Below are 26060 nucleotides of genomic sequence, written 5' to 3'. Positions count from 1 at the left end.
CAGTGAGGGAAGTATTTGACCCCCCTGCAGATTTTGTACATTTGCCCACTGACAAAGAAATGATCAGTCTATAATTTTATTGGTCGGTTTATTTTACCAGTGAGAGACAGAAAAACATCCAGAAAAACGCATTTTAAAAAAGTTAAAAACTGATTTTCATTTTAATGAGGGAAATAAGTATTTGACCCTTTCGCAAAACATGACTTAGTAGTTGGTGGAGAAACCCTTGTTGGCAATCACAGAGGTCAGACGTTTCTTGTAGTTGGCCTCCAGGTTTGCACACATCTCAGGAGGGATTTTGTCCCACTCCTCTTTGCAGATCCTCTCCAAGTCATTAAGGTTTGGAGGCTGATGTTTGGTAACTCAAACCTTCAGCTCCCTCCACATATTGTCTATGGGATTTAGGTCTGGAGACTGGCTAGGCCACTCCATGTGCTTCTTCTTGAGTCGCTCCTTTGTTGCCATGGCCGTGTGTTTTGGGTCATTGTCATGCTGGAATAACCATCCACAACCCATTTTCAATGCCCTGGCTCAGGGAAGGAGGTTCTCACCTAAGATTTGATGGTATATGGCCCCGTCCATCATCCCTTTGATGCGGTGAAGTTGTCCTGTCCCCTTAGCAGAAAAACACCCCCGAAGCATAATTTTTCCTTTTTTAAATCAGCATAACAGTCCAATATAACAGGCAATACAATAAAGGATGCAATCATATGTAACGGAACTTCGACCCACACTGTGTTTGTGGTCTTCCGTCAGTATACGGCTTCCTCAAGTCTTGAACATATATACCAGATATTCCAGCCGCCCCCATACAAAGCTAGCCGACAACTTAGCTTGTACTGGAATCTTCTTTATTGAACAGTCACACAGAATTTATATACAGCATGGACCTCCCCCTTCCTGATCAGATTACCACACACAGGTCAAGGGTTGCCTGATTACATTATCATATGCAGATGAAATTGTATACAGAAATAGAATTAACATATCTAAAGAACAACCAACACAAACAGTATACTATTTCCACTCAGCAACTAACAGATGACAATTATTCAATCAACCTGTGCCAATTAACTAGCAGACTTTCCGTCCTCGAGCTCCTGCAATACAATACACATTATATTAGGTGTAAACACTGACAACCCAACGTAAACAATAGGTGAGCAAATCAGCATAATTTACAATGTGTGGAAGACCGGTGATTGAGCTGATTATATTATCATCTGCTAGGAGTCTGACTGTGTGAAGCCTTATTGGCAATAGGCAGCTAGGCCCAGAGTCCCGGAGTCTTCATATATTCTCTGAGATATATTGTGGACAAATATTACTGTCCCATTTGAGCAATCCAAACCATATTCTGTGTCCATGTGACGGTGAGTACCGTCACACCATATACAAAGCCAAGAACATTAATCACAGAAACATTGTCAAATACTGGTGTTGGTATCCACGTACACCTAGCTAAAGCCTTGTGAACACATCGCCATCAAGTCGCAAACAGTCATCCAAAAGAAGCAAATATCAGAAATGTATGGTCTATTCGGACACCTAAATAATCTCTAGAATACCAGTTAGAAAACCTTGGGCTGAGACCATGTCTAACCATTCTTCAAACATGAACCCCCGGAGTCTAAAAACATGGTTTTCCAGAAGACAACCAGGACTTATGCGTACGGGGATCTGGGGACTTCCACATCACTAATAGTAACCTACGGACGTGGAAGAGGGTCCTTCCTACCACCAGCTTAGGATGTTCATCCTCAGTAATATCCTCTAGAACATATGTGTCAAACACAAGGTCCCTGGGCTGCATATGACCCGCCAGGCCATTTCATGTGGCCCTTGCACCCAAACCTTTTTTAATAACAGTAAGTGAGATGTGGAAAGCTTGTGAAAAAAAGCTGAACCCTGCACACCGTGCATAGCACACCCCTAAACCCTGCACACGGAATGTAGCGCACTTCTCAACCCTGCAGTCTGTACACAGCGCACCCCTGAACTCTGCATGCTGTGCATAGGGCACCCCTGAACCCTGCACACGGAATGTAGCACACTCCTCAACCCTGCACTCTGTACACAGCGCACCCCTGAACTCTGCATGCTGTGCATAGGGCACCCCTGAACCCTGCACACGGAATGTAGCACACTCCTCAACCCTGCACTCTGTACACAGCGCACCCCTGAACTCTGCATGCTGTGCATAGGGCACCCCTGAACCCTGCACAGGAAATGTAGCGCACTCCTCAACCCTGCACTCTGTACACAGCGCACCCCTGAACTCTGCATGCTGTGCATAGGGCACCCCTGAACCCTGCACACGGAATGTAGCGCACTCCTCAACCCTGCACTCTGTACACAGCGCACCCCTGAACTCTGCATGCTGTGCATAGGGCACCCCTGAACCCTGCATAGGGAATGTAGCGCACTCCTCAACTCTGCACTCTGTACACAGCGCACCCCTGAACTCTGCATGCTGTGCATAGGGCCCCCCTGAACCCTGCACAGGGAATGTAGCGCACTCCTCAACCCTGCACTCTGTACACAGCGCACCCCTGAACTCTGCATGCTGTGCATAGGGCACCCCTGAACCCTGCACAGGAAATGTAGCGCACTCCTCAACCCTGTACTCTGTACACAGCGCACCCCTGAACTCTGCATGCTGTGCATAAGGCACCCCTGAACCCTGCACAGGGAATGTAGCTCACTCCTCAACCCTGCACTCTGTACACAGCGCACCCCTGAACTCTGCATGCTGTGCATAGGGCACCCCTGAACCCTGCACAGGAAATGTAGCGCACTCCTCAACCCTGCACTCTGTACACAGCGCACCCCTGAACTCTGCATGCTGTGCATAGGGCACCCCTGAACCCTGCACACGGAATGTAGCGCACTCCTCAACCCTGCACTCTGTACACAGCGCACCCCTGAACTCTGCATGCTGTGCATAGGGCACCCCTGAACCCTGCACAGGGAATGTAGCGCACTCCTCAACTCTGCACTCTGTACACAGCGCACCCCTGAACTCTGCATGCTGTGCATAGGGCCCCCCTGAACCCTGCACAGGGAATGTAGCGCACTCCTCAACCCTGCACTCTGTACACAGCGCACCCCTGAACTCTGCATGCTGTGCATAGGGCACCCCTGAACCCTGCACAGGAAATGTAGCGCACTCCTCAACCCTGTACTCTGTACACAGCGCACCCCTGAACTCTGCATGCTGTGCATAAGGCACCCCTGAACCCTGCACAGGGAATGTAGCTCACTCCTCAACCCTGCACTCTGTACACAGCGCACCCCTGAACTCTGCATGCTGTGCATAGGGCACCCCTGAACCCTGCACAGGGAATGTAGCGCACTCCTCAACCCTGCACTCTGTACACAGCGCACCCCTGAACTCTGCATGCTGTGCATAGGGCACCCCTGAACCCTGCACTCAAACATAGAGCTCCCTTGACCTCTGCAATATGTGCATAGAGCACTACTGAAACTGCATTCTTCACATAGCACATTCCTGAACTTCGTACATAAGGCACTCCTGGTATGTATTGTCCCATTAAGATCCTCCCACTGTTCATGCAATTTGGCCACACCCACCATTTAAAGTGGTTTTGCTGGGGTCGTGATTGAATTCCTGCACCTCCACCTGGGAAAAAAGCTCCTGATAAATGTATTTAGTCTTACAGATACAACCGGCCCTTTGAGGGCAACCATAATGCTGATGCTGCCCACAAGGAAAATGGAGTTTGACACCCCTGCTCTAGAACATTGAGGAGACAAAGTTTAGGGTCTAATGGGATTTTTACCCTAAATACCATATTTAATTTGTCTATAACCTGCCTACAATAGAGATGTAGTTTAGGGCAACGCCATAGTAGATGGATTAAATCACCGTGGCCCCTTTTTCACCTATGGCAATTTGGCTCCGTACCATATCCCATCTTGTAAACCATAATGTTTCCCCCTCCATGTGTGACGGTGGGGGATGGGGTTCTTGGGGTCATAATAATCAGCATCTCTTCTCCTCCAATCACAGCGAGTTGAGTTGATTTTGGTCTCATCTGACCCCAACACTTTCCCCCAGTTCTCCTCTGAATCATTCAGATGTTCATTAGCAGTCATCAGACGGGCTGTACCATGTGATTTCCTGAGCAGGGGGACCTTGCAGTGCCACGTATCAGTGCCACTAATCAGTGTCCACCAGTGCCACATATCAGTGCCACGTATCAGTGTCCAACAGTGCCACGTATCAGTGCCATGTATCAGTGCCACGAATCAGTGTCCACCACTGCAACGTATCAGTGCCACGTATCAGTGCCATGTATCAGTGTCCACCAGTGCCTCATACCAGTGCCACGAATCAGTGTCCACCAGTGCCACCTATCAGTGTCACGTATCAGTGTCCACCAGTGCCACGTATCAGTGCCATGTATCAGTGCCACGAATCAGTGTCCACCACTGCAACGTATCAGTGCCACGTATCAGTGTCCACCAGTGCCTCATATCAGTGCCACAAATCAATGTCCACCAGTGCCACGTATCAGTGCCACGTATCAGTGTCCACCAGTGCCATGTATCAGTGCCACGTATCAGTGCCACGAATCAGTGTCCACCAGTGCCACATATCAGTGCCACGTATCAATGCCACGTATCAGTGCCACTAATCAGTGTCCACCAGTGCCACATATCAGTGCCACGAATCAGTGTCCATCAGTGCAACGTATCAGTGCCACGTATCAGTGTCCACCAGTGCCACATATCAGTGCCACGAATCAGTGTCCACCAGTGCCACTTATCAGTGCCACGTATCAGTGTCCACCAGTGCCACGTATCAGTGCCACGTATCAGTGCCACGTATCAGTGCCACGAATCAGTGTCCACCAGTGCCACGTATCAGTGCCACTAATCAGTGTCCACCAGTGCCACGTATCAGTGCCACGAATCAGAGTCCACCAGTGCCACGTATCAGTGCCACGTATCAGTGTCCACCAGTGCCACATATCAGTGCCACGAATCAGTGTCCACCAGTGCCACTTATCAGTGCCACGTATCAGTGTCCACCAGTGCCACGTATCAGTGCCACGTATCAGTGTCCACCAGTGCCACATATCAGTGCCACGAATCAGTGTCCACCAGTGCCACTTATCAGTGCCACGTATCAGTGCCACGTATCAGTGTCCACCAGTGCCACGTATCAGTGCCACGTATCAGTGCCACGTATCAGTGCCACGAATCAGTGTCCACCAGTGCCACGTATCAGTGCCACTAATCAGTGTCCACCAGTGCCACGTATCAGTGCCACGAATCAGTGTCCACCAGTGCCACATATCAGTGCCACGAATCAGTGTCCACCAGTGTCACGTATCAGTGCCACGTATCAGTGCCACGTATCAGTGTCCACCAGTGCCACGTATCAGTGCCACAAATCAGTGTCCACCAGTGCCACGTATCAGTGCCACAAATCAGTGTCCACCAGTGCCACGTATCAGTGCCACAAATCAGTGTCCACCAGTGCCATGTATCAGTGCCACGAATCAGTCTGGAAAGTCTGATAACAAGTCGCTTCAATTAAGATAAGGAGGCGACTCCCATTGAAGTCTATGGGACAGTCGGATCACAGGTCGCCTCAAAGTAGTACAGGACCCTTTTCTGAAGTCGGAGCGACTTCAGTAGTGCCAATTAAGACGGCACTGATTGATTAACATTGCTTTTGTGTGAATGGGCTCTTACTGTATCTATCTTATCAAACATAATTGGACAATTATTAAAAATACAAACCACGGCAGCTGCAGGGGAGATGTATGAAACAATCTCCTCTCCCAGAAGAAAAACAAAGGTATGTTAGTACATACAGTATATATTTGGATGTATGTGCCCCAATGGGGGGTACAATATATGTCAACAAGGTGAATAATTATGAAAGATTGCCTCCTCCAATGATAGGATGATAATTTGTAGCTCCTGGCTGAATGTTCCTTAGAAGGGGATTCTATGGTAAATGAGGTTCCAGAGCTGGTTGAAGTTGAATATTTATCCATCAAGAGAACTTCTCCTGAGGAAAAATCCAAACCACATGTGGACAATGCTGCCCCCGTGTGGCCAACACTATTTGAACCGTGATGTGGGATCTACCTAGCTGAGAGTGATACAATGGGCCACTGTATGGGGTTAGCAGTCTATGAAGCCCATAAGGGTATCCGATGTGGGATCAATCCCTATGTATCCAGATGACCGACAGTTGACTCTGAAGCTGCCGGCCCGGCGTGTCCAGAAAAACCGGTCAGGCTTCCAGCTTAGCTTGGTCCTATGTAGGGACACCTCCTCTCCTCCATTCCTTTAAGAGGCTGATATTATCCTGGATACTCCTTTACTGCCACAAATACAGCTCCGACTTCTCCGGATCCTTTGAGCGTTGAATGGCTTTTGGTTTCTTTTCAGATCATAGCGATGGTTCCCCAACTGGGCAATGATAAACCGCATGTAGAATAAAGGCAGTTTGGGACTTTAAAGGAGGCACCAGCCGGGTGAGGCTCAGAGTCTCCATCCCTGTATATGGAAAATCAGGAAAAAGTTTGGGACTTTAAATGAGGTGCGTCAGAAACACCAAGTCCCAAACCTTTTTCCTCATTTTCCATGATAAACCACAAATCACACGAAGACGTTTCAAATGTCATTCATTGGTCAACTAATGGAGGACAGCAGATGCTTCCTAAGGTACCATAAGAGCTCTATATGTGGTAATAAGGACCTGGGCCGCCATCAGGGGGGGACAGCCCATACACATGTAGGGGGCCCGGGTTTATCTAAGGGCCCAGCCGTGCCGAGGGGAATGTTGGTGGTAAGGCCCCAGGGGACCCAGGCCTAAAGCTGTGTAAGGGGCCCCAATATTTCTGATGGCTGCCCTGATAAGGACCTCCCTGCCTGGGAGTTTTCCACCATACAAGCCACCATTTCCCTCTCATTCCAAGCTGGATACATAGGGATTGATCCCACATAGGACCCCCTTATGGTCTTCATAGGCTGCTAACCACATACAGTGGCCCATTGTATCCCCCCTAAGATGGGTAGATCCCACATCACGGTCCAAACAGTGTTGGCCACAAGGGGGCGGCATTGTCCACCTGTGGTTTGGATTTTTCCACATATCCAGGAGAAGGTCTCTTGATGGACTCTGATAAACATTGGACTTCAGCCGACTCTGGAACCTCATTTTTCATAGAATCCCCTTCTAAGGAGCCAAGAGCTACGAATTATCCTCCTATCATTGGAGGAGGCAATCTTTCATAATTATTGATCTTGTTGACATATATTGTACCCCCCATTGGGGCACATACATCCAAATATATATATGTACTAAATACCTTTGTTTTTCTTCTGGGAGAGGAGGTTGTTTTCTACATCTCCCCTGCAGCTGCCGTGGCTGTGAGTATTCTAATAATTGGCCAATTATGTTTTTATGAGATAGATAGCGGGCTTTGTATTGTCTAGAACATGGGTGTTCAACCTGTGGCCCTCCAGCTGTTGCGGAACTTCAAGTCCCATGAGGCATTGCAAGGCTGACAGTTGCCAACATGGCACCCAATGGCAGAGGCATGATGGGGCTTGTAGTTCTGCAACAGCTGGAGGGCCGCAGGTTGGACACCCATGGTCTAGAAAGTTTTGTTTAATAAGCTGATTTCTTTATTTCTATACATGTGTCAGATCACTGGGTCTTGTTACATTCATTTATGGATACGACATACAGTATCTCACAGAAGTAAGTACACCCCTCACATTTTATTCTATCTTTTCATGTGACAACACTGAAGAAATGACACTTTGCTACAATGTAAAGTAGTGAGTGTACAGCTTGTATAAAAGTGTAAATTTACTGTCCCCTCAAAATAACTCAACATTAATGTCTAAACCGCTGGCAACAAAAGTCAGTACACCCCTAAGTGACAATCTCCAAATTGGGCCCAAAGTGTCAATATTTTGTGTGGCCACCATTATTTTCCAGCACTGCCTTAACCCTCTTGGGCATGGAGTTCACCAGAGCTTCACAGGTTGTCACTGGAGTCCTCTTCCCCCTCCTCCATGATGACATCACAGAGCTGGTGGATGTTAGAGACCTTGCGCTCCTCCCCCTTCTGTTTTAAGGATGCCCCACAGATGCTCAATAGGGTTGAGGTCTGGAGACTAGTTTAAGATTCTGGTACCTTCGGTACCCTTCCAGCCCAATTCTTCCGCATATAGCTACCTGTCCCTTTAAATCTCGTGACGTCATCACTAGGCGCCGCTCTGAGCGGCTATTTCAATCACCGGTTTTCACTCACAAGGTGTTCGTACAAGCCGCTTGTTACACAGCCTTGTCTGATGCTGCCGAAGCCTCCAGCTATTTCCTGTATCTCGCTACGGATCCTGTATCTCGCTACCGATCCTTCTCCTCATTACCGGACCCCTCATCTCTCTAAAACCAACTAGTGATAAGTACCCCGCAGGGGATTCCTTCCTATCAACTTGCACTATCTACTCTTGTATACTAAAGACTGTTGCTATCTATGCATTACTATTTCTATCATCTGCACTGTTACATAGATTGCTAGTTCTTGAGTCTACTACCATCTATACCCTTGCACTGAGTTAGCAATTCCTGTACACTTCATCTGCTGTCCCCTACCACCTGTTATTTGTACATGATTACTAACCTATCTGCATACTATCTATCACCATCTGCTAACACTCCTGAACATTACTATTGAGTGCCTATCATTGCTATCACTACTCACGCCTGTCCTTTCAGCACATCACCTCTATACTATCGTATACAACCTATCACTCCAGGAACATCTTATCTGAGTGCCTGTATATTTGCATGCTGAGGCAGGCTGGGCCACAATGATGAGTCTGGAGAGTTGGATATGGTGATTCAACACATCTCTGCACGACTACTGAGTGGAAATTCTGCAGCTGCATATCCATTTCACTAAACAAACGCCGGAGCGTTACAACTAGGGATGATCAAACGGTTCGGGTCGACCATCGGTTCGACCCAAACATTGACTGTTCGAAATTCGGCCGAATTTCGAACTTTTTGCGGAAAAAGTTCGGAATTCAGCTACCAGAACTGACCAAAATGCAAGAAACTGGGCTTTAAAAGCCCGTGATTGGACCAGAACCATCAGTAAAAGCCAATTGAGGGGGCAGGAGAATGCTAGGAATGTGATTGGAGTAACTAGGGGGTCCAGAGGCCAATCATTAGTGAATACGCCCCCCAGTATATAAGATAGCCCCGCCAAATCTCTAGCATTGTAATACAGGGCTGTGGAAGAGAGTGGAAGCAGTTCTGTTACTTCTGCTCTCAAAGTGTCATTTAGCAATTATTAGTGTGAGGAAAGGGATATCTAGTGTAGTTAGGGTACTATTTTCCACTATAGTTAGATTCAAAAATATAGGTTCTGTAGGGAAAGTGTTAAGTGTCAGGGGACCGTAGTGTAGTGTAGGGCGAACTGACTCTGACTGCTATGGCAGGGTGACCAAACCCTTCCATGTCAGGGTGACCGCTATAGAGAAAAGATTGTTTCTCTTAGATCTGCTATAGAACAGGATGGTGGCTTCGCCCCTGGCTGTCACACCCGGCTTTTTGTTGCAGGCGTTTATTGGGCTTTTTTGTGGACGTGTTTGGAGGCAGGCATAATAGCAGAACTTCTGTGTAGGGGTATATATACACACACACATGTATGTATATATACACACACACATGTATAGGTGTGAAAGGAGCGAAGCCATATTGGTGTTAATTATTTCATTAGCGCAGGCATAGGGTTCTGCTACTTTCACACCTATATATGTGTATGTGTATATATACATACATGTGTGTGTGTGTATATATATACCCCTACACAGAAGTTCTGATGTTATGCCTGCCTCCAAAGACGCCCAAAAAATGCCCAAAAAAACGCCAGCTACAAAACCGGCAAGGTGTGAAAATAGCGGATCCACTATCCTGTTCTATTGCAATTCTAATACAAACAATCTTTTTCTGGTTCTGGACATGCTACAGAGCTGAAACTTCACAGGTACACTTTTTAGACCCCCCAGACACTAAATCCAAAGAAATCTCATTTTTTTTTATTTTTTCAATAATTGGCTCTCTATTAAAAATGACAATTTTTAAGAACTTTTTTTTGTGTGATTAATAGTCCCTGGGGCATGACCCAGAACCCTAGGCACTTTTTAGATGCATTTATTGGGTTTTAGGGCTTCAAAATGGTGTTTTTTGATTACCGAAGTTCGGGTCCCATTGATTTCAATGGGGTTCTGAAATCCGGGCCGAACTTTCGGGTAGTTTGGGTGTTCTGGTCGAACCGAACTTTTGAAAAGTTCTATCATCCCTACTGGAGACATGCTTGGCCAGTCCATCACCTTTACCCTCTGCTTCTTTAGCAAGGCAGTGGTCGTCTTGGAGGTGTTTGGAGTCGTTATGTTGGAATACTGCCCTGCCCCCCAGTCTCTGAAGGGAGGGGATCATGCTCTGCTTCAGTATGTCACAGTACATGTTGGCATTCATGGTTCCCTCAATGATCTGTAGCTCCCCAGTGCCGGCAGCACTCATGCAGCCCCAGACCATGACACTCCCACCACCATGCCTGACTGTAGGAAGACACACTTGTCTTTGTACTCCTCACCTGGTTGCCCCCACACACGCCTGACACCATCTGACACCAAATAAGTTTATCTTGGTCTCATCAGAGCACAGGAGATGGTTCCAGTAATCCATGTCCTTAGTCTGCTTGTCTTCAGCAAACTGTTTGCAGGCTTTCTTGTCCATCATCTTTAGAAGAGGCTTCCTTCTGGGATGACAGCCATGCAGACCAATTTGATGCAGTGTGCGGCGTATGGTCTGAGCACTGACAGGCTGACCCCTCCCCCACCCCTTCAACCTCTGCAGCAATGCTGGCAGCACTCATACGTCTATTTCCCAAAGACAACCTCTGGATATGATGCTGAGCACGGCACTCAACTTCGTTTGACGACCATGGTGAGGCCTGTTCTGAGTGGAACCTGTCCTGGTAAACTGCTGTATGGTCTTGGCCACCGTGCTGCAGCTCAGTTTCAGGGTCTTGGCAATCTTCTTATAGCCTAGGCCATCTTTATGTAGAGCAACAATTCTTTTTTTCAGATCCTCAGAGAGTTCTTTGCCATGAGGTGCCATGTTGAACTTCCAGTGACCAGTATGAGAGAGTGAGAGCGATAACACCAAATGTAACACACCTGCCCCCCATTCACACCTGAGACCTTGTAACACTAATGAGTCACATGACACCGGGGGAGGGAAAATGGCTCATTGGGCCCTATTTGGACATTGTCACTTAGGGGTGTACTGACTTTTGTAAGATACTGTACAAGGCGAATATTTGAGGTTGAGCTCAGTCAGGCTTTTATGTTTCATTTATCTCAGATATGAATTTACCGGCAGCTCCCTCTTATTAGAACTTCATTGAAGGTCATTTCCTCCTTTTTTCCTCTTCCACTATTCTGTCTGGGGGGCACTTTGTAAAATGTCTTCTTTCAATCTGTTGGTGTCTCTGCGTTGTGCGGGGTAGAAGAACGTCGCTCGCGCTCTCTGGTCAGAGACAGGATATAGATTTCCAGGTGTTGGTGCTCTGAGGTTTCCCATCGATTGATTTACATTCAGTAATCGTATTATCCGGAGATTGGATGGTCGCTCTTATCATGTGTTGTGTAGAAGATCAGATGGATCGCGGCTTTTTATTATCCCCACAATCCTCACCCCATAGATAAGAGGACCTGTCACTACGTGTCCAATTATAGTCTGAGAGCGGCCAATAATGGGGCTTTGTCATCTTCCAGCCTCCGCTCTATAAAAGCCCTTTGTCAGCGTTGGAGGGGTTCAGGGAGATCCGATGGTCTGTATAGGGAGAGTTTATATATACAGCGGGGGAAAATAATGATTGTCCCCCCCTGCAGATTACAAAGAAATGGGGGGTGTATAATTTTTATTATAGGTGTATTTTATATGATAGAGACAGAATATCAATGATTGGGGACAATGCTGTGGCGCTCTGCATTGATTGGGGACAATGCTGTGGCGCTCTGCAATGATTGGGGACAATGCTGTGGCGCTCTGCAATGATTGGGGGCAATGCTGTGGCGCTCTGCAATGATTGGGGACAATGCTGTGGCTCTCTGCAATCATTGGGGGCAATGCTGTGGCGCTCTGCATTGATTGGGGACAATGCTGTGGCGCTCTGCATTGATTGGGGACAATGCTGTGGCGCTCTGCAATGATTGGGGACAATGCTGTGGCGCTCTGCAATGATTGGGGGCAATGCTGTGGCGCTCTGCAATGATTGGGGACAATGCTGTGGTGCTCTGCAATGATTGGGGGCAATGCTGTGGCGCTCTGCAATGATTGGGGACAATGCTGTGGCGCTCTGCAATGATTGGGGAAAATGCTGTGGCGCTCTGCAATGATTCGGGGCAATGCTGTGGCGCTCTGCAATGATTGGGGACAATGCAGTGGCTCTCTGCATTGATTGGGGACAATGCTGTGGCGCTCTGCAATGATTGGGGACAATGTTGTGGCGCTCTGCAATGATTGGGGACAACGCTGTGGCGCTCTGCATTGATTGGGGACAATGCTGTGGCGCTCTTCAATGATTGGGGACAATGCTGTGGCGCACTGCATTGATTGGGGACAATGCTGTGGCGCTCTTCAATGTTTGGGGACAATGCTGTGGCGCTCTGCATTGATTGGGGACAATGCTGTGGCGCTCTTCAATGTTTGGGGACAATGCTGTGGTGCTCTGCAGTGATTGGGGACAATGCTGTGGTGCTCTGCAATGATTGGGGACAATGCTGTGGTGCTCTTCAATGATTGGGGACAATGCTGTGGCGCTCTTCAATGATTGGGGACAATGCTGTGGCGCTCTGCAATGATTGGGGACAATGCTGTGGCGCTCTTCAATGTTTGGGGACAATGCTGTGGCGCTCTTCAATGTTTGGGGACAATGCTGTGGTGCTCTGCAGTGATTGGGGACACTGCCTATACCATCTCCTGTGCCATGCCTGTACCATGACCTCAAAGTCATGCAATTTTTTACCGCGTTTTTTGACGCGAAGCAATACCTATTACATTTTTCTTTTTGCTCCCCCTGAATAATTTTGAGCACCAGCTGCCACTGTTTGATCCCCAACCAACCAACAATAACTCCGCCTCCCACAGACTGCCTACAGTAGGGGCTCATGTGGTCACAGATTAGTCCTGTCAATGTAAGAAGGAGCTCCTAACGACAACTCGTTATGTGTATAGAAGACACCCGCCCACAGAATCTCTTTCCTCCAATCACAGCTCACCATCATGGGAAGACCAAAGAGCTGTCAGAGGAGGTCAGGGAGAAGATTGGAGACCGGCACAAGGCTGGAATGGCTACAAGACCATCAGCAAGAAGCTTGGTGAGAAGACAATTGTTGGAGAAATTATTCCCAAATGGAAGAAATACAAAATAACCATCAATGGTCCTCAGTCTGGAGCTCCATGGAAGATTTCTTCTCATGGGGTGAGGATGGTCATGAGAAAAGTGAGGGATCCGCCCAGAACTACATGGGAGGGGCTTGTGAATCATCTCAAAGCAGTTGGGACCACAGTCACCAAACAAACCAATGGTAACACAATACACCGCCATGGACTGAAATCCTGCAGCGCCCACAAGGTCTCCTCCTCAGGAAGGCACATCTACAGTCATCCCAATAAACATCTAAATGATTCAGAGAAGGATTGGGAGAAGTGCTGTGCTCAGAGGAGACCAAAACTGAGCTCTTTGACATCAACTCACCATGTTTGGAGGGAAATAAACAGCTGACTATGACCCAAAAAACACCATCCCTACAGACACCGTCCCTACAGTCACCGTCCCTACAGACACCGTCCCTACAGTCACCGTCCCTACAGTCACCGTCCCTACAGTCACCATCCCTACAGTCACCATCCCTACAGTCACCATCCCTACAGTCACCTTCCCTACAGTCACCTTCCCTACAGTCACCTTCCCTACAGTCACCATCTCTACAGTCGCCATCCCTACAGTCACCTTCCCTACAGTCACCTTCCCTACAGTCACCGTCCCTACAGTCACCATCCCTACAGACACCATCCCTACAGTCACCGTCCCTACAGTCACCATCTCTACAGTCGCCATCCCTACAGTCACCGTCCCTACAGTCACCATCCCTACAGTCACCGTCCCTACAGTCACCGTCTCTACAGTCACCATCCCTACAGTCACCATCCCTACAGTCACCTTCCCTACAGTCACCATCCCTACAGTCACCTTCCCTACAGACACCGTCCCCTACAGACACCTTCCCTACAGTCACCATCCCTACAGTCACCATCCCTACAATCACCATCCCTACAGTCACCGTCCCTACAGTCACCATCCCTACAGTCACCATCCCTACAGTCACCTTCCCTACAATCACCATCCCTACAGTCACCATCCCTACAGTCACCATCCCTACAGACACTATCCCTACAGTCACCATCCCTACAGTCACCATCCCTACAGTCACCTTCCTTACAGTCACCTTCCTTACAGTCACCATCCCTACAGTCACCATCCCTACAGACACTATCCCTACAGTCACCATCCCTACAGTCACCATCCCTACAGACACCGTCCCTACAGTCACCATCTCTACAGTCACCGTCCCTACAGACACCGTCCCTACAGTCACCGTCCCTACAGTCACCTTCCCTACAGTCACCATCCCTACAGTCACCGTCCCTACAGACACTGTCCCTACAGTCACCGTCCCTACAGTCACCGTCTCTACAGTCACCCTCCCTACAGTCACCATCCCTACAGTCACCATCCCTACAGTCACCATCTCTACAGTCACCCTCCCTACAGTCACTGTCCCTACAGTCACCGTCCCTACAGTCACCGTCCCTACAGTCACCGTCTCTACAGTCACCATCCCTACAGTCACCGTCCCTACAGTCACCATCCCTACAGTCACCATCCCTACAGTCACGGTCCCTACAGTCACTGTCTCTACAGTCACCGTCCCTACAGTCACCGTCCCTACAGTCACCGTCCCTACAGTCACCCTCCCTACAGTCACCGTCCCTACAGTCACCGTCCCTACAGTCACCTTCCCTACAGTCACTATCCCTACAGTCACCATCCCTACAGTCACCGTCCCTACAGTCACCGTCCCTACAGTCACCTTCCCTACAGTCACCAACCCTACAGCCACCATCCCTACAGTCACCATCTCTACAGTCACCGTCTCTACAGACACCGTCCCTACAGTCACCATCCCTACAGTCACCCTCCCTACAGTCACCGTCCCTACAGACACCATCCCTACAGTCACCGTCCCTACAGACACCGTCCCTACAGTCACCGTCCCTACAGTCACCATCCCTACAGTCACCGTCCCTACAGACACTGTCCCTACAGTCACCATCTCTACAGTCACCGTCCCTACAGTCACCGTCCCTACAGCCACCATCCCTACAGTCACCATCCCTACAGTCACCGTCCCTACAGACACCGTCCCTACAGTCACCTTCCCTACAGACACCATCCCTACAGACACCGTCCCTACAGTCACCGTCCCTACAGTCACCATCCCTACAGTCACCATCCCTACAGTCACCGTCCCTACAGACACCGTCCCTACAGTCACCTTCCCTACAGACACCATCCCTACAGACACCGTCCCTACAGACACCGTCCCTACAGTCACCGTCCCTACAGTCACCGTCCCTACAGACACCGTCCCTACAGTCACCTTCCCTACAGACACCGTCCCTACAGTCACCGTCCCTACAGTCACCCTCCCTACAGTCACCATCCCTACAGTCACCGTCCCTACAGTCACCGTCCCTACAGTCACCTTCCCTACAGACACCGTCCCTACAGTCACCGTCCCTACAGTCACCCTCCCTACAGTCACCATCCCTACAGTCACCGTCCCTACAGTCACCGTCCCTACAGTCACCGTCCCTACAGTCACCATCCCTACAGTCACCATCCCTACAGTCACCGTCCCTACAGTCACCATCCCTACAGTCACCTTCCCTACAGTCACCATCCCTACAGTCACCATCCCTACAGTCACCTTCCCTACAGTCACCATCCCTACAGTCACCGTCCCTACAGTCACCATCCCTACAGTCACCGTCCCTACAGACACTGTCCCTACAGTCACCATCTCTACAGTCACCGTCCCTACAGTCACCGTCCCTACAGCCACCATCCCTACAGTCACCATCCCTACAGTCACCGTCCCTACAGACACCGTCCCTACAGTCACCTTCCCTACAGACACCATCCCTACAGACACCGTCCCTACAGTCACCGTCCCTACAGTCACCATCCCTACAGTCACCATCCCTACAGTCACCGTCCCTACAGACACCGTCCCTACAGTCACCTTCCCTACAGACACCATCCCTACAGACACCGTCCCTACAGACACCGTCCCTACAGTCACCGTCCCTACAGTCACCGTCCCTACAGACACCGTCCCTACAGTCACCTTCCCTACAGACACCGTCCCTACAGTCACCGTCCCTACAGTCACCCTCCCTACAGTCACCATCCCTACAGTCACCGTCCCTACAGTCACCGTCCCTACAGTCACCTTCCCTACAGACACCGTCCCTACAGTCACCGTCCCTACAGTCACCCTCCCTACAGTCACCATCCCTACAGTCACCGTCCCTACAGTCACCGTCCCTACAGTCACCGTCCCTACAGTCACCATCCCTACAGTCACCATCCCTACAGTCACCGTCCCTACAGTCACCATCCCTACAGTCACCTTCCCTACAGTCACCATCCCTACAGTCACCATCCCTACAGTCACCTTCCCTACAGTCACCATCCCTACAGTCACCGTCCCTACAGTCACCATCCCTACAGTCACCGTCCCTACAGACACCGTCCCTACAGTCACCGTCCCTACAGTCACCATCCCTACAGTCACCTTCCCTACAGTCACCATCCCTACAGTCACCATCCCTAGCAAGCCAAGCATGTCTCCAGACCTAAACCCTGTTGAGCATCTGTGGGACGGAAGATGGAGGAGCGCAAGGTCTCTAACATCCACCAGCTCTGTGATGTCATCAGGTGGGCGGTTCTATGTCGGGGATGTGAAGAAACATTCTCACATGAGTTATCTCAGGTTATCGGTCAAATCTCGGTATTGGTCAGATCTCTGTATAAGACAGATCTCGGTATTGGTCAGATCTCGGTATCGGACAGATCTCGGTATCGGTCAGATCTCGGTATCAGACAGATCTCGGTATCGGTCAGATCTCGGCATCGTTCAGATCTCAGGTTATCGGTCAGATCTCAGTATAGGTGGGATCTCTGTATCAGTCAGATCTCGGTATGGGTCAGATCTCGGGATAGGTGGAATCTCGGTATTGGTCAGATCTCGGTATCGGTCAGATCTCGGTATCGGTCAGATCTCGGTATCGGTCAGATCTCAGTATCGTTAAGATCTCGGTATCGTTCAGATCTCAGGTTATCGGTCAGATCTCTGTATAAGTGGGATCTCGGTATCAGTCAGATCTCGGTATGGGTCAGATCTCAGTATAGGTGGGATCTCGGTATTGGTCAGATCTCGGTATCAATGGGTCGGGTTGGTCCTTGTATGTGGGGGATGATATTCTCACATTATGAGTTATCTCAGGTTATGGGTTCCTCGTTCTCTCCCTCCCCCCTCCCCCGGGCTCTGTGGATGCAAAGTATTTGGTTTCTGCCATCCATTATTGGTGCCTCTGTGGTCCTCCATCCTCTCTAATAGCATCGCCCCTCCTCCTCCTCACTCTCAGACCGCAGATTGAGAGACACCAAACTTCAGCATCATCCCATCAGACACTCCCTGCCGGTCCACTGCAGTCCCCGGGACCCCCTTCACCATCCTGCAGACTACGCCAATCTCCCCCTACAGAGGAGTCCCAGCCTCTCCCCCTACAGAGGAGTCCCAGACTCTCCCCCTACAGAGGAGTCCCAGCCTCTCCCCCTACAGAGGAGTCCCAGCCTCTCCCCCTACAGAGGAGTCCCAGTCTCTCCCCGGACAGAACAGTCCCAGCTTCTCCCTGTACAGAGGAGTCCCAGTCGCTCCTTGGACAGAGGAGTCCCAGTCTCTCCTTGGACAGAGGAGTCCCAGTCTCTCCTTGGACAGAGGAGTCCCAGTCTCTCCTTGGACAGAGGAGTCCCAGTCGCTCCTTGGACAGAGGAGTCCCAGTCTCTCCTTGGACAGAGGAGTCCCAGTCTCTCCTTGGACAGAGGAGTCCCAGCTTCTCCCTGTACAGAGGAGTCCCAGTCGCTCCTTGGACAGAGGAGTCCCAGTCTCTCCTTGGACAGAGGAGTCCCAGTCGCTCCTTGGACAGAGGAGTCCCAGTCTCTCCTTGGACAGAGGAGTCCCAGTCTCTCCTTGGACAGAGGAGTCCCAGTCTCTCCTTGGACAGAGGAGTCCCAGTCTCTCCTTGGACAGAGGAGTCCCAGTCTCTCCTTGGACAGAGGAGTCCCAGTCGCTCCTTGGACAGAGGAGTCCCAGCCTCTCCCCAATGGATATCCTGAAACCCCCGCAGCGAGACGAGGAAGAGGAGAACAATTCAAAGGCTTCTGACCTCGCCACCTTCGCCAGTAACTCAACGCTTCACGGAATCAGCCATGTCTTCCTGCCGGGTGGGGTGACCCCGCGCCGGGTGTTCTGGGCTTGTGCCTTCCTGGCATCCCTCAGCTGCTTCCTCTTGCAAGTGGCCGACCGAATCAAATACTACTCGGAGTTCCACCATGTCACCACGCTGGATGAGGAGGAAACCCAACACATGACCTTCCCCGCCATCACAATCTGCAACTACAACAGTTTCCGGAAGAGCCAGCTGACCCGCAACGACCTAGAGATGTTGGACGAGTTCCTGGGCTGGAAGAACAACATGGACGATGCCATTTCCAGCCTCAATCTGACGAAAGAAAACTTAGAACCCGGGGAGGTCAACATGCTGGACTTCTACAACCGGACCGGGCACTCCCTAGAAGATATGATCCTGAAGTGCCGCTATCAGAACCGTCCGTGCGGCTCATGGAACTTCTCGGTGGTAAGTACCCCTGAATGGATGTCTTCTAGATGGGGCCGTGTGGGAGGGTTCGCCATGGGTGGTGGGCACCAAGCATGAGGCTACCATGCCATCGTCACCTGGTATGTGAAAGGGGTCATTATGGGTGATCTCTCTGTGTGATCCCTATGAGATGGTGGATTCACCATGGGGCTCTTACTGCTGCCCAATGACTTGTCATAATAATACCCTCACCGTCCCGTGGGTTAGTGCTCCATGAGGGGACCACGGCCCCTGACACCTCACCAAGAGATCCCGAAATATCCAAGTGATTGATGACCAATGGAAGTGCCTCCTGGGGCATCAGATGGGGCAAAAGAGCTTCAGGAAATGGCAGAGAATGACTGGAAGAGAAGCAGCAACCAATCAGACAAGATCACTTTGGGGTCAGGAAAGATCACTGCTGGGTAACGAGTCACCAGACAGGGTCAATGCTGGGTAACGAGTCACCAGTCAGGGTCAATGCTGGGTAACGAGTCACCAGTCAGGGTCAATGCTGGGTAACGAGTCACCAGTCAGGGTCAATGCTGGGTAACGAGTCACCAGACAGGGTCAATGCTGGGTAACGAGTCACCGGACAGGGTCAATGCAAGGTTAGAAGGCCAAAACAACAAGGTCACTTCAGGTGTGATCCACACAAGATCATTGCAGGGCCAGAGATCACCAAATAAGGTCGCTGCTGGGTCAGGTGTCACCAGTCAGGGTCATTGCTGGGTCAGGATCCACCAATCAGGGTCGCTGCTGGGTCAGGAGTCACCAGTCAGGGTCATTGCTGGGTCAGGAATCACCAGTCAGGGTCGCTGCTGGGTCAGGAGTCACCAGTCAGGGTCATTGCTGGGTCAGGAGTCACCAGTCAGGGTCATTGCTGGGTCAGGAGTCACCAGTCAGGGTCATTGCTGGGTCAGGAATCACCAGTCAGGGTCGCTGCTGGGTCAGGAGTCACCAGTCAGGGTCATTGCTGGGTCAGGAGTCACCAGTCAGGGTCATTGCTGGGTCAGGAGTCACCAGTCAGGGTCATTGCTGGGTCAGGAGTCACCAGTCAGGGTCATTGCTGGGTCAGGAGTCACCAGTCAGGGTTACTGCTGGGTCAGGAGTCACCAGTCAGGGTTACTGCTGGGTCAGGAGTCACCAGTCAGGGTTACTGCTGGGTCAGGAGTCACCAGTCAGGGTCGCTGCTGGGTCAGGGTTCACCAATCAGGGTTACTGCTGGGTCAGGAGTCACCAGTCAGGGTCACTGCTGGGTCAGGAGTCACCAGTCAGGGTCATTGCTGGGTCAGGAGTCACCAGTCAGGGTCATTGCTGGGTCAGGAGTCACCAGTCAGGGTCATTGCTGGGTCAGGAGTCACCAGTCAGGGTCGCTGCTGGGTCAGGAGTCACCAGTCAGGGTCGCTGCTGGGTCAGGAGTCACCAGTCAGGGTCATTGCTGGGTCAAGAGTCACCAGTCAGGGTCATTGCTGGGTCAGGGTTCACCAATCAGGGTTACTGCTGGGTCAGGAGTCACCAGTCAGGGTCATTGCTGGGTCAGGAGTCACCAGTCAGGGTCATTGCTGGGTCAGGAGTCACCAGTCAGGGTCATTGCTGGGTCAGGAGTCACCAGTCAGGGTCGCTGCTGGGTCAGGAGTCACCAGTCAGGGTCATTGCTGGGTCAGGAGTCACCAGTCAGGGTCATTGCTGGGTCAGGAGTCACCAGTCAGGGTCATTGCTGGGTCAGGGTTCACCAGTCAGGGTCACTGAGGGGTCAGGGGTCACCAAAGTTATTGCAGAGTCAGGAGATCAAAAAACAAAACAAAGTTGCTTCAGGGTCAGAGGTAAATCTCATGCACAGGTGGAGGACCCTGAGGACTTCCTAGGGACCCCTCAGCATGGTTCAGGATTAGCAGTGGAAGAATCGGTCTCTCTGCAGGGAACCCGAATGCTCTCCATAGTTCTGCAGTGAGAAAATCCTATGTTCCCTGCAGGATGGGAGAACTCCGCCTCTGACTCAGCAAAGGGGTGTGTTGGACCTCTGCAAAGAGACCGCTGCTTCCACACAGAGAGCAAGGGTCCTTCTCTGCAACCTGCTGGCAGGGGACAGCCTTCTCTTTTCTTCAGGCTGTGGCCTCTTTCCAAAGAAGACGAATCCTTCCGTTACAAAGAGCGGCCATATTTCCTGACAGACCGAGCCGTCCAACTAAAGTGGCAGTTACCAGGACTGGGGGGAATAACTGCTTACTCCTGACCCCTGCACTGTGTGCCACATACCCCTCACCCTTCATACCCCTCACCCCTCATACCCCTCACCCCTCATACCCCTCACCCTTCATACCCCTCACCCTTCATACCCCTCACCCTTCATACCCCTCACCCTTCATACCCCTCACCCTTCATACCCCTCACCCCTCATACCCCTCACCCTTCATACCCCTCACCCTTCATACCCCTCACCCTTCATACCCCTCACCCCTCATACCCCTCACCCTTCATACCCCTCACCCTTCATACCCCTCACCCTTCATACCCCTCACCCTTCATACCCCTCACCCTTCATACCCCTCACCCCTCATACCCCTCACCCTTCATACCCCTCACCCTTCATACCCCTCACCCTTCATACCCCTCACCCCTCATACCCCTCACCCTTCATACCCCTCACCCTTCATACCCCTCACCCCTCATACCCCTCACCCTTCATACCCCTCACCCCTCATACCCCTCACCCTTCATACCCCTCACCCCTCATACCCCTCACCCTTCATACCCCTCACCCTTCATACCCCTCACCCCTCATACCCCTCACCCTTCATACCCCTCACCCCTCATACCCCTCACCCTTCATACCCCTCACCCTCATACCCCTCACCCCTTCATACCCCTCACCCTTCATACCCCTCACCCCTCATACCCCTCACCCTTCATACCCCTCACCCCTCATACCCCTCACCCTTCATACCCCTCACCCTTCATACCCCTCACCCTTCATACCCCTCACCCTTCATACCCCTCACCCCTCATACCCCTCACCCTTCATACCCCTCACCCCTCATACCCCTCACCCTTCATACCCCTCACCCTTCATACCCCTCACCCCTCCATACCCCTCACCCTTCATACCCCTCACCCTTCATACCCCTCACCCCTCATACCCCTCACCCTTCATACCCCTCACCCTTCATACCCCTCACCCTTCATACCCTCACCCTTCATACCCCTCACCCTTCATACCCCTCACCCTTCATACCCCTCACCCTTCATACCCCTCACCCCTCATACCCTCACCCTTCATACCCCTCACCCCTTCATACCCCTCACCCTTCATACCCTCACCCTTCATACCCCTCACCCCTCATACCCCTCACCCTTCATACCCCTCACCCCTCATACCCTCACCCTTCATACCCCTCACCCCTCATACCCCTCACCCTTCATACCCTCACCCTCATACCCCTCACCCTCACCCTCATACCCCTCACCCTCATACCCCTCACCCCTCATACCCCTCACCCCTTCATACCCCTCACCCTTCATACCCCTCACCCTCATACCCCTCCATACCCTCATACCCCTCACCCTTCATACCCCTCACCCTCATACCCCTCCCCTCACCCTCATACCCTCACCCTCATACCCCTCACCCTTCATACCCCCCCTCACCCTCATAACCCCTCACCCTTCATACCCCTCACCCTCACCCCTCATACCCTCACCTTCATCATACCCCTCACCCTTCATACCCCTCAACCCCTCACCCTCATACCCCTCACCCTTCATACCCCTCACCCCTCATACCCCTCACCCTTCATACCCCTCACCCTCATACCCCTCACCCTTCATACCCCTCATACCCTCACACCCTCACCCTCACCCTCTAACCCTCACCTTCATACCCTCACCCTCATACCCTCACCCCTCATACCCCTCACCTCATACCCTCATACCCCTCAACCCTCACCCTCACCCCTCATACCCCTCACCCTCATACCCCTCACCTCATATACCCCTCATACCCTCACCCTCATACCCCTCACCCTTACCCTCACCCTTCATACCCCTCACCCTCATACCCCTCACCCTTCATACCCCTCACCCTTCATACCCCTCACCCCTCATACCCCTCACCCTTCATACCCCTCACCCTTCTACCCTACCTCACTCCCTCATACCCCTCACCCTTCATACCCCTCACCCCTCATACCCCTCACCCCTCATACCCCTCACCCCTCATACCCCTCACCCTTCATTACCCCTCACCCCTCATACCCCTCACCCTTCATACCCCTCACCCCTCATACCCCTCACCCTTCATACCCCTCACCCCTCATACCCCTCACCCTTCATACCCCTCACCCTTCATACCCCTCACCCTTCATACCCCTCACCCCTCATACCCCTCACCCTTCATACCCCTCACCCTTCATACCCCTCACCCCTCATACCCCTCACCCTTCATACCCCTCACCCTTCATACCCCTCACCCCTCATACCCCTCACCCTTCATACCCCTCACCCCTCATACCCCTCACCCTTCATACCCCTCACCCTTCATACCCCTCACCCCTCATACCCCTCACCCTTCATACCCCTCACCCCTCATACCCCTCACCCTTCATACCCCTCATACCCCTCACCCCTCATACCCCTCACCCTTCATACCCCTCACCCTTCATACCCCTCACCCCTCATACCCCTCACCCTTCATACCCCTCACCCTTCATACCCCTCACCCCTCATACCCCTCACCCTTCATACCCCTCACCCTTCATACCCCTCACCCCTCATACCCCTCACCCTTCATACCCCTCATACCCCTCACCCCTCATACCCCTCACCCTTCATACCCCTCACCCTTCATACCCCTCACCCCTCATACCCCTCACCCTTCATACCCCTCACCCTTCATACCCCTCACCCCTCATACCCCTCACCCTTCATACCCCTCATACCCCTCACCCCTCATACCCCTCACCCTTCATACCCCTCATACCCCTCACCCCTCATACCCCTCACCCTTCATACCCCTCACCCTTCATACCCCTCACCCCTCATACCCCTCACCCTTCATACCCCTCACCCCTCATACCCCTCACCCTTCATACCCCTCACCCTTCATACCCCTCACCCCTCATACCCCTCACCCTTCATACCCCTCACCCTTCATACCCCTCACCCTTCATACCCCTCACCCCTCATACCCCTCACCCCTCATACCCCTCATACCCTTCATACCCCTCACCTCTCATACCCCTCACCCTTCATACCCCTCACCCTTCATACCCCTCACCCTTCATACCCCTCACCCTTCATACCCCTCACCCCTCATACCCCTCATACCCTTCATACCCCTCATACCCTTCACCCTTCATACCCCTCACCCTTCATACCCCTCACCCCTCATACCCCTCATACCCCTCACCCCTCATACCCTTCACCCTTCATACCCCTCACCCTTCATACCCCTCACCCCTCATACCCCTCACCCTTCATACCCCTCACCCCTCATACTACTCACCCTTCATACCCCTCACCCTTCATACCCCTCATACCCCACATACCCCTCACCCTTGACCACTCACCCCTCTTACCCCTCACACCTGACCCCTTACCCCTTGCCCCTCACCCCTCATACCCCACATATTTCTCACCCCTCATACCCCTCATACTCCTCACCCCTTACCCCCTCATACCCCTCACCCATCATACCCCTCACTTCCCTCAGCCCTCATACCCCTCACCCCTGACCCTTTACCCCCCATACATCTCACCCCTCATACCCCTCTCCCCGCATACTCCTCATCCCCCCTACCACTCACCCTTCATGCCCCTCAACCCCCATACACCTCACCACTAAACATTCAACATTACTTACTTCTGACCCCTGCACTCTCTACATCACTTCTGACCCCTGCACTCTGTACTTTACTCCTGACCCCTGCACTCTGTACATCACTCCTGACCCCTGCACTCTGTACATCAATCATGACCCCTGCACTCTGTACATCACTCCTGACCCCTGCACTCTGTACATCAATCATGACCCCTGCACTCTGTACATCACTCCTGACCCCTGCACTCTGTACATCACTCCTGACCCCTGCACTCTGTACTTTACTCCTGACCCCTGCACTCTGTACATCACTCCTGACCCCTGCACTCTGTACATCAATCATGACCCCTGCACTCTGTACATCACTCCTGACCCCTGCACTCTGTACATCAATCCTGACCACTGCACTCTGTACATCACTCCTGACCCCTGCACTCTGTACATCACTCCTGACCACTGCACTCTGTACATCACCCCTGACCCCTGCACTCTGTACATCACTCCTGACCCCTGCACTCTGTACTTTACTCCTGACCCCTGCACTCTGTACATCACTCCTGACCCCTGCACTCTGTACATCAATCATGACCCCTGCACTCTGTACATCACTCCTGACCCCTGCATGCTGTACATCACTCCTGACCCCTGCACTCTGTACATCACTCCTGACTACTGCACTCTGTACATCACTCCTGACCACTGTACTCTGTACATCACTCCTGACCCCTGCACTCCGTACATCATTCCTGACCCCTGCATGCTGTACATCACTCCTGACCCCTGCACTCTGTACATCACTCCTGACCCCTGCATGCTGTACATCACTCCTGACCACTGCACTCTGTACATCACACCTGACCCCTGCACTCTGTACATCACTCCTGACCCCTGCACTCTGTACATCACTCCTGACCCCTGCACTCTGTACATCACTCCTGACCCCTGCACTCTGTACATCATTCCTGACCCCAGCACTCTGTACATCACTCCTGACCCCTGCACTCTGTACATCACTCCTGACCCCTGCACTCTGTACATCAATCCTGACCCCTGCACTCTGTACATCAATCCTGACCTCTGCACTCTGTACATCACTCCTGACCCCTGCACTCTGTA

At 51.6% G+C, this 26060-nt stretch overlaps 2 protein-coding genes across 2 annotated transcripts in view; one reads left to right on the top strand and one right to left on the bottom strand.

Moving 5' to 3' along the window:
- The window catches only part of LOC309556128 (uncharacterized protein), a 419953-nt gene that overhangs the window by 265176 nt on the left and 128717 nt on the right, over positions 1-26060 (bottom strand). The gene's annotated exons all lie outside the window — the stretch shown is intronic.
- Positions 18593-26060, top strand: part of LOC309556620 (acid-sensing ion channel 1C-like) — a gene marked incomplete at its 5' end in the record, with an annotated part of 83143 nt that continues 75675 nt past the window's right edge. The window contains one exon of the mRNA XM_082259054.1: positions 18593-19126. Within this exon, the coding sequence (XP_082115180.1) occupies positions 18593-19126 (534 nt within the window). The remainder of the gene's footprint in view (positions 19127-26060) is intronic.

The sequence above is a fragment of the Pelophylax lessonae genome (genome assembly GCF_965119305.1).
Source record: "Pelophylax lessonae genome assembly, chromosome: 5".
NCBI lineage: Eukaryota > Metazoa > Chordata > Amphibia > Anura > Ranidae > Pelophylax > Pelophylax lessonae.
Note: the sequence above shows the minus strand (reverse complement) of the source record. Positions and strands in the feature narration are given on the sequence as shown.